General features: G+C 51.2%; 1 protein-coding gene across 2 annotated transcripts in view; it reads right to left on the bottom strand.

The window, feature by feature from the left end:
* The window catches only part of LOC138299676 (dehydrogenase/reductase SDR family member 1-like), a 235436-nt gene that overhangs the window by 24082 nt on the left and 192520 nt on the right, over nucleotides 1–18834 (bottom strand). For both annotated transcript variants that reach the window (XM_069238149.1, XM_069238150.1), the window contains exons 7-8: nucleotides 16387–16456; nucleotides 16057–16137 (exon numbers count right to left, since the gene is read on the bottom strand). In XM_069238149.1, coding sequence (XP_069094250.1) covers nucleotides 16057–16137; nucleotides 16387–16456 — 151 coding nt within the window. The remainder of the gene's footprint in view (nucleotides 1–16056; nucleotides 16138–16386; nucleotides 16457–18834) is intronic.

Below are 18834 nucleotides of genomic sequence, written 5' to 3'. Positions count from 1 at the left end.
GCCAAGTGCCTGTGACAGGGAAGAGACAAAAACATGTCAAAATTGAGGGGGAACCAAAGCGGGTCCAAAAGGCCAGTTTGGAGAAAAAAAATGTAGACTGACAAGTGGGGCAGAATTTCTATTGGTATAGATGAGACAATGCTGGGTGGTAGGAATTTTGTGGATTCCTGCAGATTCCGGTAGGTTCAAGCACAAAAATGTGGGGAAATTGTGTGATTTCCAGCAAAGTTGGAGGTTTTCAGGGCATTATGGGTAAGAAAATGGTGCGGGGTGCATGTGAAGCACACTACCCTGGACTCACACAGATGTTTAATTTTCAGATGTGTCTAGGTCTTGTGGTTTTTTTCTACATGGCAGCGTCCCAAAGTCCAAAAAGTGCAGTCCTCACCATTCCAAGTGGGACGATTTTGAGAGTTAGCCAAGCTCTCATGGCCCTAATGTAAAACCAAAACCCCAAATAATCAAATGTCCACTTGCTTGCCATGGGATAAGATGTTTTAGTGTGCGGGGGAGAGCTGAAAGACTGTTACCCCCTTCAGTTGGGGTGGGGGCATAACCATGCCCATACTGGTTGGTAGCCACCACCCCCCAATTTTTTTTTTTTTTTTTATCCCCTGGCATTTAGTAGACTTCCTGCCCCCGGGGTGTGGATCGGGGGTAATTGCCCCATCTGCCCACTGGTGGGCAGAGCAACTTTGGCCCCATTTATTTGCGGTTGGGGTATGGCTATACCCCCTCCCTCTTATTTTGAAAACAAATCTTCCTTGGTCTCTGGTGGGCTTTCTGCGCCCCTTGGGGGCAGATGGACCTTCCAAAAATAAGCTTATCTGCCCCCAAGGGGGTAGATATGGCCAACAGTAATGTGCCCCCATGGGGAGCGACACTTGCCCAAGGGGCTGGCCCCCCAAACAAAGCACACACACCAATCCCTGGTGCCTAAGTGGTTTCTGTCCCCCGGGGGCAGATCAGCCCAATAGAAATAGGCCGATCTGCCCTCAAGGGGAGCAGAAATGACCTAAAATAAATTTGCCCCCCCAAGTGGAGCAACCCTTGCCTAAGGGGTCGCTCCCCTTGCGTGAAATGTGTGTGAAATTGGCACAAAAATAAAATCCCTGGTGCCTAGTGGATTCTGCCCCCCTTGGAGGCAGATCGGCCTAATAAAAATAGGCAGCTTTGCCCCCAAGGGGGGCAGAAATTGCCTTAAACAAACTCCCTGCCCCCCCCCCCCAGGAGAGCGACCCATGCCTAAGGGGTTGCTCCCCTCGAAGTGAAACTGAAAAAAAAAAAAAAAAAAAATCCCTGATGTCTAGTGGGTTCTGCCACCCTTGGGGATTAGCCTAATAGAAATAGGCCGATCTGGCCCCAAGGGGGGCAGAAACGGCCTAGAATTAATTTTGCCCCCAGGAGAGAGACCCTTGCCTAAGGGGTCGCTCCCCCCATATAACAAAAAAAAACAAAAAAACCTGGTGTCTAGGGGGTTTGTACCCCCCCGGGGGCAGAAACAGCCGTAAAATTATTTGCCCCCTTGGGGAGCGGCCCTTGCCCAGGGGGCCGCTCCCCTTATGTGTACATATAAAAAAAAAAAATCCCTGGTGTCTAGTGGTTTTTGCCCCCTTTGGGGTCAGATTGGCCTAATATAAATAGGCCGATCTGCCCCCCAGGGGGGCAGAAATGGCCTAGAAATGTTTTTGCCCCCAGGGGAGCAACCCTTGCCTAAGGGGTCGCTCCCCACAAATAAAAAAACACAAAAACCCAAAAAAAACAAAAAAACAATCCCTGGTGTCAAGGGGGGTTTCTGCCCCCGGGGAGGGCAGAAACAGCCCAAAAACAAATTGCCCCCCTGGAGAGCGGCCCTTGCCCAAGGGGCCACTCTCCTTATAAAATAAACACACAAAAAAAAATTCCCTGGTGTCTAGTGGCATTTCTGCTGCCCGATCGCGATCGGTCAGCAGAAATGCTCAGAGAAGCCTGAAAGGAGAGGAAAGGCCTTTCCTCTCCTTTCAGGCTTCTCTGCCCCCTCCACGTGATTGGAGAAATGCTTTGCATTTCTCCTCTGATCGGGCGCTGGAAGCTAAGCATCCAGCACCGGAGGGAAGGCCTCTGATGAGGTCAACGCTCGAAAGCGCACTGACGTCATCAGACGCCACGGGGGCAGGGGGTAAAAGGGAAGTGATTCCCTTCCATCCCTGCCTAGGGGAGGGTGTGACTGGATATCGGGGGGAGTGCTAGTGCTCCCCCCGGGGGCCCATAGCAGGATGAGTTGATCTCGTCCAAGGCACCGGGGAACCAGCGCCTTGGACGAGATCACCTCGTCCTCGGCACAGTAGGGGTTAAAGACTGAGTACTGTTTTTGTTATGAATTTTCACAGGTAGGCAAAATGGAAAAACGTGTGTGCCTTTACCCACAATGCAGTCCTATGGAAGGAAAAGTCAGTTATGCATAAAGATAGATATAATCAGTTTCAGGAGTTCACCTTCATAGTTGGTAATCGTAGTGGGCCAAGGTCCAAAGTACTACCAGCAGATATTTTGGAGGTGCACAGATTTCACCGGAAGCAGGGTACTGGTGAGGTTGTAGCTGGGTGCCTTACGGTGAAGGGGGGAAAATGGGAGACCTGGGGACAAGTCTGAGAGCTCTCAAACGGGGGCTTAAGTCACAAGGGGTCTTAGAGCAAGAGGGCTCAGCCGGTTATTCGGTACCCGGGCCGCTCGGGTGCAGAGTAGGTAGGGCAGCTGAGTTTGTGTGCAAAAATGCTCCTCGCGGTTAGGGGCCAACAGCTGGCAGGGGCGAATTCAAGACTGCTGGGCCACTCATAAAGTGGGTCTCTGTGGTGTGAACGTTCCTCAACAGCTGCTTGGTCCTTGTGCAGTGGGAATCCAGAATGGACTCTCACTTTGGTGCTTGGTGCAGTGCATCCGGTACCCCGGGGGATTGTGCTGCACAGCTCTGGTTGGCCCTGGTGACTTCACACTTAGTGGTAAAACAGATCTGGTCCTTCAGAGCATGAGAACCTTCTCCTGGTCGTCTGCAGCTTTGTTTAGGCCAGGGTGCAGCAAGGTAGTGGACCAGACTGTGCTTGTTCGTGCCTGCAAGGAAGTAGCACATCTATTCCAAGGGCGACTGGCAGTGGTTTTTGAGATGCTGGCAGGCTACCCGTGGCTTTGATAGTTCTCTAGCTTTACAGGTCACTCTGTCACGATTGCCGAGAGAGTTGCAAGCAGGCAGGATTTCATGCCAGAAAGTACATAGCTATTCTGCTGTTCTCGACAGACAGTGACTCTTCTTCGTCTTTTTTCTCTTAATCCATCAAATTCGAGTTCCTGGACTCAGGGGTGCCACCTAAATAATAAATGTTGGGGTGTTATAGGAAGTGACAGGTAGCAGTCAAAGGGTTACCTACCTTTAGGGTGACTACACCATCAATATGACCACTTCTGCTGGGAAGCGGGCACAACCCTGGCCCTAGAAAACTAATTCTGTCCAAAACAAGATGGAGAAATTTGAAAAGTGATGTCCATATCAGCTTTTCCACCTTAGGGGTGGGACTGGCTGGGTATGGGTACACCTCCTAATCTTACTAATTTTCCCACCTATCTTGGCACTAAGAAGTAGGGTCAGGACAGGGGGGTGGTCATTTCCGCCTTCTGGAGAGACCTTGGTCGTATAACAAAGGCAGCTGGTCCTTCGAAACTTCCCGCACTGGAATGTCCATCCTGCCTGGAAGAGGTGTTAACACCTTCGCCCAGAGCAGGCTTTGTTCCTGGCCTCCGAGAGTGCTGACTCTCACCTCAGAAGGTCAGAAATCTATCTAGGATGGCTGTGCTGGTACAACCAGTCAACATACTAGCAGTCAGTTGGGTTTTCAGGGGGTGCCCTCTGGGTGCATGTCTTAATAAATACATTACTGGAATCAGAGAGGGTTTATTAATATGTGAAGTTTGATACCAAACATCCCTAGTTTCAGTGTAGCCATCATGTAGGGCAACTCTTATTGATCAGTGTTCAGCACATGTATTTTAAATGGCTTTGCTGTCCACTCGTGGGCTCATGCAGATATGTTCTCACGTGATATAATGCACCCTGCTTTAGGGCTGGAAGGTCTTCTATAGGGGTGACTTACAAATATCATAGGCAGTGGTAGGGGACCTGGGGATGTGTGACAGAATGTGTTTTCACTTTTGTCTACACCGAGACGCACAGTGATGGCAGCACTGTGGACATTTGATGAGAGGTCCCTGAGGATGGCACAATTTGTGCTGCAGCCCTTAGCGACCTTCTTTAGTACCCCAGGCCCTATGTACCAGGGGTACCATTTACAAGGAAATTACACGGGTGCTAAAGGTTTTGCCAATTGCAGAAAACAACTGTAAAATTTTAGGAAGGAGATCTGGCACTGGGGACCTGGTTAGCAAGAACCCAGTGCACTTTCAGTCGAAATCACATCAGATACCAGGAAAAAAGTGGGGGCTAACCATGCCAAAAAGGGTGCTTTCCTACAGGGTCAATTTATTTGTGCTGATAAGCTTCACTGTTGACCGAAGGGACATACACTACCCTGTGTGGACATCTATTGTCAGTGCAAGTGAATAACAGGATAGCTGTCCTGTCAAAAACATAACATAAATACAAACAAAATTCCTTGAACTGTAGCCCCCTCCCTGCCTGACCTCCCAACATAGCAGAGCGCCTGTTGCCCCAATCTAGTACAGAAACAACAGGTGACAGCGTCAACCGCCAAAAAAAGTTCCCTAGTCCACTCCCCATTCAGAATCCTCACATGTTCCCAGTGTCATCTTTTTGCATAAGATAACTGGAACAGCTATGTGACATCAGCAAGCGGGCCGGGATCCTAGACAGAGAGAAGGGAAGGGTTAAAGAGAGAAAAATGCGGGTAAGCAGAGATTGATTGTCCTTGCTCCAAGTCAGTGCAGTGACATGAGTCTTGGCAGTAGTGTACTTCATCCTGCGCCGTCTGACCATTCGTCATGTCATTCATGATGAGGTTAACTTCCTGTGCTTTGGTGATGAGATGATCCCGCCCCAGGTTGTAGGTCAGTTGAGTGGTTTCCCTGGCCTGAGGCATCAGGGTCATATCGCTGTCGTCCAGACTGGCTTTTGGTACATGCACCACCAGCTGGCTTCCATCCATCTAGCCAGTCCCAGGCCTCTTCAGGGGTAGTGAAGTACCAAGTCTTCCACTCAACCACTACCCACAAGTTCGCCAGGAACAGCATGAAGTGCTTCCAGCCCTGATCTAATAGGGCAAGTTTCACTTTCAGAAAGCTGTGATGCAGCCATTAGATTCAGAGTGTGAAGTATGGAAAGAAATTGATGGTCACATTCTCGAACATGAATGGAGGAGCACTAAGGTGGTCATTACAACCCTGGAGGACAGTGTTAAAGCGGCGGTAACTATGCCTACAGGCCGGCGGTAAACTTTTTGGAATTATGACCGTGGCGGAAACCGCCAACAAAGACAGCCACTTTAACACTCCGACCGCCACGGCGGTACAGACAAACAGCGCGGCGGTCACCGCCAACTGACAGGCGGAGGACAATGTACCACCCACAGTATCACAACCTACCAATCCGCCACCTTTTCCGGGGCGGATTCACCGCGGATAAAAACACGGCAGAAACAGCCATTTCAAAGGGAAAACGCTCACCTCTACACATCCCACGAGGAATCAGGACACCATGGAGCCGGAACTCCATATTCTGCCAGCGATAGTCTTCCTGCTCCTATACGAGGATCATCAACGCCGGCGGCGAAGAGCACGGTGAGTACTGCACCTACGACATAGGGGAGGGGGGAGGCAAAAACACAGGGACACACACAACCAACATCCCAACCCCCACCCGACCCTCACCCACTACAACACACACACCAATGCTTATCTATACATTACAGTAACACCCCCCAAACCCCCCGGAAGAATGCAAAGACAAAAGGAAATTAGTGGAACCATTGTAATATATCAAAATACAGTCAGCTAATATATACAGATATATATACACATTAAACAAAATATACACCACGATTAGTAGTGCAGGTAATGCACCATTCATTGTCCGTGGACCACTGGGCCCAAAATGCATGGGCAAGGCCCACACAAGATACCTGATCAAAACGGAGAGAACACTGCTGGGGCATCAGATAGAAATACAACAGGCACCTCAGGGGGAAGGGAAGGGGGGGGCACCTCAGCCAGATGAGTGCACCACGCCAGATCCACGAGGGGGCTCCATGCCCATTGATGTATCCTGGGGAGTGCAAAAGCCACAGTCTCTCAAGTCTCTACAGTGGGTGGGTGGCCTACTGTTACGTCCTGGGGAGTGCAAAGCCACAGTCTCTCATGTCTCTACAGTGGGTGGATTGCCCACTGTTACATCCTGGGGAGTGCAAAGCCACAGTCTCTCCAGTGGGTGGGTTGCCCACTGTTCCATCCTGGGGAGTGCAAAGCCACAGTCTTTCAAGTCTCTACAGTGGGTGGGTTGCCCACTGTTCCATCCTGGGGAGTGCAAAGCCACAGTCTCTCAAGTCTCTACAGTGGGTTGGTTGCCCACTGTTACAACCTGGGGAGTGAAAAGCCACAGTCTCTCAAGTGGATAACAGTCTCCACTGGTGCTGGAGGGGGACTGGTGCCCAGAGTGCAGCACACACCCCGTGATGGTCACAATTGCGTCACTGCCCCTGCCGCAAATGGGCTAGCGGTGCATTCCATGGCGGTCTTTGCCCTGTTCAGCGGTCCCTGGCCTGTTCAGCGGTGCTTGTGTTGCCAGTGTCAGACCTGTTCAGCGGTGCATTCCATGGCGGTCTTTGCCCTGTTCAGCAGTCCCTGGCCTGTTCAGCGGTGCTTGCGTTGCCACTGTCAGACCTGTTCAGCGGTGCATTCCATGGCGGTCTTTGCCCTGTTCAGCGGTCCCTGGCCTGTTCAGCGGTGCTTGCCAAGGCGGTCCTTCATTGCCCAGCAGGGCTGTGGCTGGCGGTCCTTCATGGGTCAGCTGGGCTGGGTCTTGCAGGGCCCTCCTGGCCAGCTGGGCTGTGGCTGGCGGTGGTCTCCTGGCCAGTGACGATAGGGCTGGCCTCTTGGGCAGTGACTCTGGCGGTGGCCTCCTGGGCAGCAGGGATGATGGCGGTCCTCTCCGCCGTGCTGCTCCTCCAAGACTTTGGAGATTTCTTCTGCCCCTTCCCCACCTTGGGAGGAGTCACAGCTGAGTCGACACTCCCCCCGGGACCCTTGTGAGCGGCTTTGCTGGCTGGAGTCTCCCCCCTCTCCCGCCGGGCACTGTCCAACTTCTGATGCTTCATAGGGGGGGGGGGGGCTGGCTGTGCTCTGGCTCCGTGCCACACTGGCTGGCCTGGTGGCCGGTGCACTCCACATACCTGTAACAACTGGCACCACTGGTCCCGGAGATTTCTTGGCTGAGGTGCTAGTACGGGACCTATGAGTTGGAAGGGGGGGGGGTGGTGGTGGTGGGAAAAAGGTTAAGGGGGGCCAGGAAAAGTTTTTGGGAGACACTGGGACGGGTAGATGGAGGGGGTTTGGGAGTGGAGGAAGAGGTGGTGGTTGTAGGAGGTGTAAGTTTTGTGGATTTGGGTGCAGGAGCATGGGCTGGAGGCTGTCGTGAGGTGGATGGCTGTTGGGTGGGTGTGTGCCTGCGTTTGTGTATCTTCGGAGGGGCATCACAGACACACTGGGAGAGGACACAGGGGATGTGTAAATGGTAGTGGGGGTGGTGAGTGCACGTGAGCGGGGTGTGGTGGTGGGTGTGCTGGTGCGGGACGTAGTGGCTGTAGTGGTAGTGCATGCAGGTGTGAGTGTAGACGAGACTGGGAGGGAGGAAGGAAACGACGAGGAGGGGGACACAGTGGAGGCAGTTGATGTTGGTGCGTCTGTATGTGTGTGATGCTTGCGTGAGTGCCTGTGGGATGTGTGGTGCTTATGTTTGCCTAAGCTTCCCTTGTGTGGTGAGGTGTGTGCAGGCTGGTCTGATGGTGTGCTTGGGATAGGCAGAGGTACAGGGGATTGGGTCGGGGTGGAGGAAGTTGGAGGGGGGAGGCTAGAGACAGGGACTATGGCTGCCATCAGTGCTGAGGCCAGAGTTTGCAGGGTTCGATGAAGGGCAGCCTGACCAGAATGAATGCCCTCCAGGAATGCATTAGTGTGTTGCAATTCCCTTTCTACACCCTGGATGGCATTCAAAATGGTAGACTGCCCAACAGTGAGGGACCTGAGCAGGTCAATGGCCTCCTCACTGAGGGCAGCAGAGGTGACAGGGGCAGGGGTTGAGGTGCCTGGGGCGAAGGTGATGCCCACCCTCCTGGGTGAGCGGGCACACGCTGAGGGGCTGCTGGGAGGGCGGCTGTACCTGTAGAAGTGGGGGGCACAGATGTTGCCGCCACCACAAGGGAGCTCCGATCGGAGGACGAGTCCGTGTCGCTGGTTGCAGATCCTGCGACTGCCGTGGTGGTCTGTCCCACTGGTGTATTCTGAGTCCGTGGTGTGGCCCTCCATGGCCATGTGGGATGCAGCTCCCTCGTGCTACGGTGCCACTGTACCTCCGCCTGATGATGCTGATGCACCCAAGAACAGGGAGACCACAAAAAGGGGGGTGGGACGATAGAAGAAAGACAGGTTGAGTGCATGGCTTACCACTACCGTTGGCGGACAATACAGACACAGCAGCTCCCTGCACTACGTCGCGCTGTTGGGCTCTACAGATGCAATTCCTGGGATATGGCCTACAAGGCTATGGACGACATCTGCACACATAGATGACACAGGGGCATGAATACCTGTACTTGGCACTCTACAGAGGTGGGCTGGGGTGCCACATGGCCTGCATTACGGGGGGCCTAGCCTACGGAACTCGCCCTGGCCTAGGGAAACCCACAGCCCTCCTCCCCCACCCAGACACCTTCACTGCGCGCAAAGTCCGCTGAATGATGTTGTACTCACCCCCTTGTGTCTGCTGTGATGCCCTCAAGCGCCCATCCAACTCAGGGTAGGCTCCGCCAGGATCCAGAACATCAGGGGGGTCATGGTTCGACGGGCACCCCTCCCATGTTGGGAGGCCATCCCCAGCTGAGCCTCCGCCGTCTTCTTGCTCCATCGGTGAATGTCCTTCCATCTCTTCCAGCAGTGGGTGCTCCGTCTGTGGTGGACCCCCAGGGTCCGGACGTCCTTGGCAATGGCACGCCAAATATCCTTCTTCTGGTGGGCGCTGACCTACATGAAATGTACAGGGGAAGAAGAGAAGTCATTAACAACTGCACCGTCTAAGTGAATGGCCCACATCCCTACCCTTGCCATGTGGCACATGCATTCACATTCCATCATGCATGCAGAACTGTGCCCCCTTCCTTCTTACAACAGGCCTCTCCACACAGGCATAGCCCATACAACATGCTCCCTGTGTACTTACCTGTTGGTCTGGAGGACCGTAGAGTAGCGTGTACTGGGGGAGGACCCCGTCTACGAGCTTCTCCAACTCCTCTGCAGTGAAGGCCGGGGCCCTTTCCCCCGGCGCACGATCCATTGTCTCTTCCAGACTGAGGTTACAGCAGCACTTGCAGTGTAGGTCCTCTCCTGTCGAAGATCAGGTATCGAGTGATTGAACAGATAGCAAATGGCGGTCACGTCTGCGGCGGTGCGTGACATCACCGCCGGCGTACTTCGTCATTGGCTCCTGGGACCCATAGGGTCCAATGTTAACCAATGCAGCATTGCGCCAGCGCAGTTACCTCACATCCCATTGTCCCACTTTACAGGTCAGGCAGCCGCCATTTCAGGGGCCCACATGCCCTAATTACTAACTGCGTCACACATACCTAGGCCTTGTCGCACAACACAAATACAGGCCAGATTTTGTGTATGAATGGTGTTCTGTGTAGACTGTGGGTACATACCTCTGAGTTTTTTGACTCTGTGGTCGCTGTTGTCATTCCTAGGCACCGTCTGCTGGGACATGTGAGGAGATGGTGGAATCCTCCGGTGTACCGACCGCTGGTGGACCTGTCGACAATGGAGGAAAGACATTTGAGCATCACCTACAGGTTTGACCGTGCCACTATCCAGGAACTGTGTGCCCAGTTGGAGCCTGACCTGATGTCAGCAATCCGCCATCCCACAGGGATCCCCCCTCAAGTGCAGGTGCTATCAGTGCTCCATTTCCTTGCAAGTGGGTCATTTCAAACAACAGTGGCCATGGCATCAGGGATGTCCCAGCCTATGTTTTCCAACGTGTTGTCTGCCCTTCTGAAACACATGCGGAGCTACATCGTTTTCCCTCAGGTGAAGGATTTGGCTACAGTTAAAGGTGACTTCTATGCCCTTGGACATATCCCCAACATCATCGGTGCCATTAATGGGACCCATGTAGCTCTGGTCCACCCCCCCCCCCCACAGGAGTGAACAGGTGTACAGGAACCAGAAGAGTTATCATTCCATGAATGTACAGATGGTATGTTTGGCAGACCAGTACATCTCCCAGGTAAATGCTATGTTCCCTGGTTCAGTGCATGACGCCTACATCCTGCAGAATAGCAGCATCCCTTATGTGATGGGTCAACTCCAGAGGCACCGGGTGTGGCTATTAGGGGACTCTGGTTACCCCAACCTGTCATGGCTACTGACCCCAGTGAGGAATCCCAGGACAAGGGCAGAGGAACGCTACAATGAGGCACATGGGCGGACTAGGAGGGTGATCGAACGGACCTTCGGCCTCCTGAAGGCGAGGTTCAAGTGCCTCCATATGACAGGTGGTTCCCTATTCTACTCACCAAAGAAGGTGTGCCAGATCATCGTGGCCTGCTGTATGTTTCACAACTTGGCTTTGCGACGACAGGTGCCTTTTCTGCAGGAGGATGGTCAAGATGACGGTGTTGTGGCAGCGGTGGAGCCTGTGGACAGTGATGAGGAGGAAGCAGAGGAAGAAGACATTGACAACAGGGACTCAGTTATCCAGCAATATTTCCAGTGACACACAAGTGAGAACACATTCATGCCTACTACAAGTACTTTCACACTTCTACATCTATCCTGTCTTGTCGATTTCTACCAGTATATGGTAACTGAGTTGTACATTTCCCTTACGGTTCCACAGGTGTGGTTTCCAACATGTGTCATCTGCTTACATTCCTCAAGGACTTGAGATGTGTGACATAGGTATGTTGACATTACATTTGAAAGAGCATTTTGCCACTGTAATTGCTAATACACATTTTCGAAATCACAGACTGACTCCAGATTGTTTTGTGATTCAAGGGTGTTTATTTAAATACAAAATATTGGAGGGGGTAAGTTAAATGGTGAGGGGTGATGGCGGAGGAATGTCCATGGCAGAGTCCAGTCTATTAGTCTCACAGGTGCATTGCCCATATGGGCATAGGAAGTGGAGCTGGGGCAGTTTAAATATGGACAGGGTTACAAAGTGGGACAGTTGGATGACAATCAGGGTGGTCTCATTTCGTACGGGGGTCTTGGCATCGTGCTCTGTCCTGTTCCTGGATCTCAGGGACCGTTTGCGGGGTAGTTCTCCATCTGCAGGGTGTGGGGTGCTGGTGTGGTGGTCCTGTGGTGGTGCCTCCTGTCCAATAGCGCCGGCGGAGGTGGTGGGCAGTTCATCGTCCATGCTAGTGTCAGGGGCCCCTTGTAGTGCCACAGTGTCCCTCCTGGTGTTAAGTATTTCCTTCAGCACCCCTACGATGGTGCCCAGGGCGGAGCTGATGGTTCTGAGTTCCTCCCTGAACCCCAAATACTGTTCCTCCTGCATGCGCTGTGTCTCCTGAAACTTGGCCAGGACCGTTGCCATCGTCTCCTGGGAGTGGTGGTATGCTCCCATGATGCAGGAGAGGGCCTCGTGGAGAGAGGGTTCCCTTGGCCTGTCCACCCCCTGTCGCACAGCAGTCCTCCCAGTTCCCCTGTGTTCCTGGGCCTCCGTCCCCTGGACTGTGTGCCCACTACCACTGCCCCCAAGTCCCTGTTGTTGTTGGGGTGGTGGGTTATCCTGGGTTCCCTGTAGTGGTGGACACACAGCTGATTGACGTGTCCTGGGGACGGAGGTATGGGCCCGCTGGGTGGGTGCTGTGCTGGTGTTACCAGAGGGTGGAAGGTCTGTGGTGGCCTGTGACTGGGTGTGGGTAACCGACTGTCCCAAGGCCCACGATGGTCCGGCCTGGTCATCTGGATCCAGTTGGACAGAGCTGCTGTCATCACTGTGGGCCTCTTCAGTGGGTGGGGTGGATGTCTGGAACCTCCTGTCTGGTGACGTTGGGTAGTGGTCCTGCAGGGGTGTAAAAGCATGATTATTGCATCTGTGTGTGTCATTGTGTGCAATGGGTGGGTGACTGTGTACCCCAGTGCTAGCATTCCTGTGTGGGGGCTTGTGTGATGATGGTTGAGGGGGGGTGTTATGGGTATGTGCAGTGGGCATGCTTTAGTGATGGGTGTCCATGCTTTGTTGCTGCATGCAGGGCTTGGTGTTGGGATGTGTGGTTTGTGATGTTGGGACATTTGTGAGGAGTTGGAGTGATAGGGGAGGGGGCGAGGGTGGGGGTCTGTGATAGCATGCAGGTAGGTTGGGGGATATGAAAGTTAAGATTTGACTTACCAGAGTCCATTCCTCCACCGACTCCTGCGAGGCCCTCAGGATGCAGAATCTCCAAGACCTGCTCCTCCCATGTTGTTAGTTGTGGGGGAGGAGGCGGGGGTCTGCCGCCAGTCCGCTGAACCGCCTGGTGGTGTCTTGAGACCACGGAACGCACCTTCCCCCGTAGGTCGTTCCACCTCTTCCTGATGTCGTCCCGATTTCTTGGGTGCTGTCCCACTGCGTTGACCCTGTCGACTATTCTTCTCCATAGCTCCATCTTCCTTGCAATTGAGGTGTGCTGCACCTGTGCTCCAAATAGCTGTGGCTCTACCCGGAAGATTTCCTCCACCATGACCCTGAGCTCCTCCTCCAAGAACCTGGGGTGTCTTTGCCGTGCCATGGGGTGGTGTAGGTGATGTGTGGGGTGGTGTATGTGGTGATAAGTGTGGTGATGTGTAGTGGTGTGTGGTGTTTTGTGCGTGGAAGTAGTGTGGGTGATGGTGTTGAGTGCCTGCTGCTGCTAGTTTGTGGATGGTGGTGTCTCTCTCTGGCATTCTCTCTGTAATGGTGGTCGTAGGGGTTTGTGGGTGATGTGGGTGTGTGTTTTATATTGTAATAGGTGTGTGGGAGTGGTGTGTGTGTATGTGTATCAGGTGTGTGAATTTCGAATTGTCCAATGTGGTTGTGTTTTGAAAATGTGTGTGTATTTTGAGCGCGGGCGTGATAGTGGGGGCGTATTTCTGTTGGCGTGACGGTGGAGGTTTTGATTTCGCCAGTTTATCACTGACCTTTGGTGTGGCGGTCTTGTGTGGGTGTCTGGATTTTGTCGGATTCTGAGTTGTGGGTGGAATTCTGCGGCCGCGGCGGTGTGTTGGTGGTCTTCTGCACGGCGGTAAGCGGCTTTTACAGCCAATGTTGTAATGACCCCCTAAGTGTTGTTTACAAAATTACACCCCGGTCCCTGAAGTTGAAGATGCAAGCAGTTATCGTATGGGGTGGCGCATCAGGCCTGGGCATGGCCCAGAGAATTGTGTGGGCCCGCTCGACAGAAAAGTAGTTGGATAGTCCACAGAGCTGGAGAACTTTAAGAATGAAATTCTCAACAAAATGATTGGCTATTGAACCATCTGCCCTCTCTGGGACTCCTACTATGCGTACACTGTTCCTCCTTGACCGACCCTCAAAGTCTTTTGCATTTTGCCCCTAAAAGCCTCCGTCTTGGAGGGTAGTTCCTTTCCTTTTTCCGTAGAGTGGCAGTTTCCATCTTTAGGGTCAGAAGGGAGTCTTCTAGCTCTTTCAGCTGGGCACCCATATTACGGAGGTCTGCATGCAGCAGTGTGACACCTGCAGACATGGTATCAATATTTTGGTTTCCAGGGATTCCCTGACCACCTGAATAACTGCCATAATGTCACTGAGTTTTAGGGTCTCACTCTCATATGGGACCTGTTCAGAGAAGCTGGGCGCGTTCTCCACCCGTGCTCAGCCAATGCTCTTGTGGGGAAGTGCAAACTTGTCCAATTTAGTCTGGTGGGCTGGTCAGGTACATCGACCTCCCCCATCATAGCTGTTAAGGAAAAAGAATACCCCTGGCTGGCTGGGAGGGAGGAAAGTGAAGACCTCTGAAGGGGTACAGGCATCTTCCAGGGAGCAATCGGCTGTGGGATACCTTCCTGCAGCCTGTAGGGTTTTCCTCTGCAGGTTCTCAAAGTTTTCGTAGCAATCACTAGGCCCAGGAAGTCACAGTGCGTGCAAGGGCAGAGACCGCCACAACAGACAGCAGGACAGGTGTAACAGCATGCCACTCCTCTGTTAGAGTCAGGTCACTCCAGGAGTAGTAGGGAGGAAGAACAGATGAAGCATGAGAAAGCATGTATTCCCAGAAGAAGGATGTGGTGTGGGCTTTGTTTGTATGTAGGCTCAAGGTGTCTTGCAGAGAGACTGGTGATGCGCCTGGAAGTATGTCATACAGCAGGGCTGGATCCCTGGGGAGATCAAGGTGCGGTGCTCGCTGGGCAAGTAAATGGTGGGACCGTGCGATTTGCGCCCATTAAATCAGATATGGTCAGACTTCACACACCCCCCCTCACTCAGTTGCTCGCTCACCCTCCAGAGCCCCAGGATGTCCAGGAAATCCCCCAGGCCAAAGCAGAAAGTCCAGTAAAGGATATATAAGACGCCTCCATGCTTACACTCCCGGGCCCCTCACCAACACACCTGGGGCCAGATGGCTCATAGGGCCCCATTTAATCAGCAGTTAATGCTCAGAGGCCACTTCGTTGCCTTCTGAGGGGCAAGAAGCCTTGTAGGCGTAACACAGAAACTACTAAGGGAAGAAGAAGCCTGTTCAGCAGCCTCACTGTCCCAAGGTCTTTTTGGGGCACTGGCTCCAGTAAAATAAGCAGCTGGGGAGTTCAGAGGGAGTCTGCTGAGTAGTACGATCATTAGCAGGCAAAGCAGGCAGGGAGCGCCGAGACCGGAAAGGGCCCAGAGGGATGCGCATACCCAGAGTGACTCCTGGGGCCCCTTTTCCACTCACCAGGGCCTAGAGGATGGGTGTGACCCTCCCGCCACTTTCCAGGTCAACCTGCAGGGCCTCTGACCAGGAAGGGCAATATCCAATTCATCTTCCGTTGAACATGCGTAGGTAAAGGAAGGCAGCTCATAAGGTACCGGTCCCCTCCATCACCGTAGTCAGAACCAGATGCCCTGCTATAGCTAGTCCATGCGGAGCACCAAGTCAACAGGCAGCACAATATTTAGCTCCTGGTTTAGTTCACTCAGGGCCCTGCAATAATATTTAGGGGATGGCACCGGTTACACTCCAGTTCAGGGTGTTAGGGCCGCAAGGGCACATACATCACCTGAGGCCACGGCTGCACACGCCTCGCTAGGACTCACCAGAGTCTGTGTAGAAGCATCATGTTCACACAACACCGAAGCCTCGGATGTCAGATTATTAGGTGGATTGGGTCAGTGGAGATTAGGAGCCACTTTAGGAAGCGACCATCTTGTTTACCAGTTGATATATAAGTGCCCAGGAGTTGTCAGGACCATATACGTTCTCAGCTCAACTCGCCTATACAAATATATATTCAAACAATATGATACCTTAACAGGGGTACACATTCTGCCTGATGTCTTAAGCCTTGCCTACCCTACTTCTTTCACTTCAACTTCATGTAGAGGTGCAAAGACAAAAACAGAACACCATAGTTTGTCCTTGCACACAGCAACTACACTACCCAAATAAGCCATACAGCACAAACTGACTTCCATTCTTGAGAGTACAACCAGTCAGCAAAGTGCTTTAGAGCAAGACTAAGGGTAGCAGATGCTATATAAATGAAGTTACTGTACATGAGCTACAAAATTGCTATGTTTCAGTGTGCATTTACCTTTAACCCCAAAAGCTTCCTCCCGATCCTCCTCACACTGACTAGATATACAGAAGCACATACCGTTGACGTCTTGAATTCCATAACGCCTCGCGAGGTCAAAGTTCATCAATACCTTCCCTGAATAATTCATGAGATTTGGATCTGAAAATAGTTTAGAAAGAAATGAGACATTTCAGGTGCAAAACTGATAACTGAAGGCTGAGGCCCAGGGACAGCATGAGAGGATTTAAGATACTGGAAGAATACTAGAGCAAGACAGAAGGTGAGTAGTTTAAGTGAAGGTGGGTACAAAGGTCATAGGAAAGCATGTTAAAAAAAAAGCTTGCCAGTATATATAACCACCTCACCACCCCTTAAAATCCAAGCCCATGACATACTCCATGGATTTACCTGTGGCCAGCGACACAATGCATTTGCCACTCAGCTCTGGACTTTCACCGAACTTGATGATGGACGTAAGCTGAGGAAACACAAGTAAATGGGTTAAAAGACAGGTCTTTCTGTCTGTGGTACTTATAAAAATCATCTAACTTGGCACATGGGAATATGTTCCGTAGCTCAATGAAATAAGTACATACAGTTAACTTCTTCCAGCAAGAAAGAAGACACTACTTTATAGGTCGGATTCCTCAGTTCCAAAAATATACATAATTGAAAACGTATCCATTAAATGTCATGTTAATACTAATATTAAGTTGAGTCTTTTACCTTCACCTCACCACAAACGTTTTAATATAAGCAGAACCTCCGCTTGTTAGCTATTGCTTTAAGAAGCCACGGGACATGTGACATCTAGCTGCAAACAAGCTCATACTATGTGAAGTGCACTCCGCTCCCCTAGTAGCTGGTCCATCCTGTAGTGTTGTGTGAGTCAGCGATGATAGGACCCTTTTGGTTCTTGATGGACTCTGTAGAACTGTGACAGAAGTGTTTCGGTGTAGTGACTGGATTTCAGGTTTAGAATGTTGAGTTTGCGCTTGCACACAGAATAAAGACGAGTAAAACCAAGCTCCGTGTGTGGCATGTTCATTTAAGAGTACCCAGGCTGGGGAGGACACTAGAACTGGCAACAACATAGGGGATGCATAACCCAAGAACTGAGAGTGCTCTCCCAGGGAGTTTGTCATGGTCCAGCATACTGCTTGTGCCTGCCATATGTGCCTAAGTCGAAGGGCAGATTGACGTTTAATGTATGTGGAGTCAAATCCTCAATTCAGCTAGACCCAAGCTTGTGGAGATGATGACGGTCTTACACAGAAATGTGTGTATTATTGTCCAGGAACCTGCTGGTAAGGCCATGAAAGCGGTACCACGCCACAATGCAACAAAGAGCTCTAAGATATACTGAATGGTAACGCAAAAAGCAGCGATCACCAGGTACAGAAAAGTGCTAGAGGCAGCGATAGCTCAATGCAAAGAAACGCTAAATGCAGTAACAAACAGGTACAGAAAATATAATAAGCAGTGACAGACAGGTGCAACAGAACGCTGTAAGCAAAAGCAGACGAATGTGGAGAAATATCAGACGTTGTGATGAGCAGATATATAGAAAACAAGATCACGCTTACCAGACCCTGAGTAAGAGAGCCATCTGAACTCAGCACCAGATGCCATAATCCAAGTGAAAGCACAGAGCTGTGCTTACCCTGCGGTCAATCCATTGAGAGACATACATACCATTGAAGGAGCTGAGTGGGGTTCAGCGTAACTCAAAAAGTGTTCAAGAAGTTGAAGGTCTCCAATGTTCTTGAAAAAAAACACAAGGCCTTGGAGATGGTATGAATGTAACACGTCCTGGTGGACAGCAAACGATGATGGAGAGAACTCCGCTATCATCGTCAGTAAGTTCCACAAACGGTAAAAATGCTGCTTCCTTCTTAAAACCACTATTTCCAATTGACATTGGTGATAGATGGACTGCCTGGATAGAGACTTTTAATGATTTAATTGTTGTACTGGAGAAAACAGATGACAAAACGATTATCAAATTTCTTAAAGATCTTGCCAACGAGGGAGTAAAAGAACTAATGAAGAAAATACCACATGCTGATTAAGTCTCATTTGTCAAATCAAAGAAGCACCGAATGTCAAGTTCAATCCAATGTAAAATGTTGATTACGAACGATATATTTTCTGTCAGGAAAGACAAAGAGCAGGTGAAACCATCGACTAATTTGTTGAAAAACTTGATACGCTCATTAAACATTGTAAGTTCAATGAATTCAATGATGAAGAAGCCATACGTCTCAGAGCTATAGATCAGTGGTTCCCAACCTGTGGTCCGGGGACCCCTAGGGGTCCACGAAACCTCGTCAGGGGGTCCACGACTGCTTAAAAAATTAAATAATATTAACAGATTAGGTCCCCAGCTTTCAGTATTGACTCAGTGGGGGTGCCATATTCCAGTTATGATTCGGTGGAGGTCCCCGGGTTCAAGTATTGATAAAGTGGGGGGTCCACAGAAGTCAAAAGGTTGGGAACCACTGCTATAGATAGTTGCTTGTCAGATTCATACAGACAGTGAATGCTAAGAGAAACACTTAGGGCAGATTTAGATTTCAGGGAGATACTCCATCACAAGAGTGATGGAGTACCCTGTCCGCCGAAATCTACATCAGCCCTTAATCTGGAGCGAGTACTCATGGCTACCAGAGCTGAGGAACGTGCAGAACGACAAGCTGCTGACATGGAGGCTGAGGGGCTCAACGCCAGTCAGTCACTAACTTGAAAAGTAGCAGAAACACATGGCTGAAGGACACAAAGTGATGTTTCCAAAGAAAAACAAATGTGCTTCAGGTGCGGATTTTCATTTCCACATGAAGGTAAATGTCCCACCAT

The sequence above is a fragment of the Pleurodeles waltl genome, chromosome 6 (assembly GCF_031143425.1).
Source record: "Pleurodeles waltl isolate 20211129_DDA chromosome 6, aPleWal1.hap1.20221129, whole genome shotgun sequence".
NCBI classification, from domain to species: Eukaryota; Metazoa; Chordata; class Amphibia; order Caudata; family Salamandridae; genus Pleurodeles; species Pleurodeles waltl.
The sequence above is the reverse complement of the archived record's forward strand: the minus strand, read 5'-3'. Positions and strand labels throughout refer to the sequence as shown.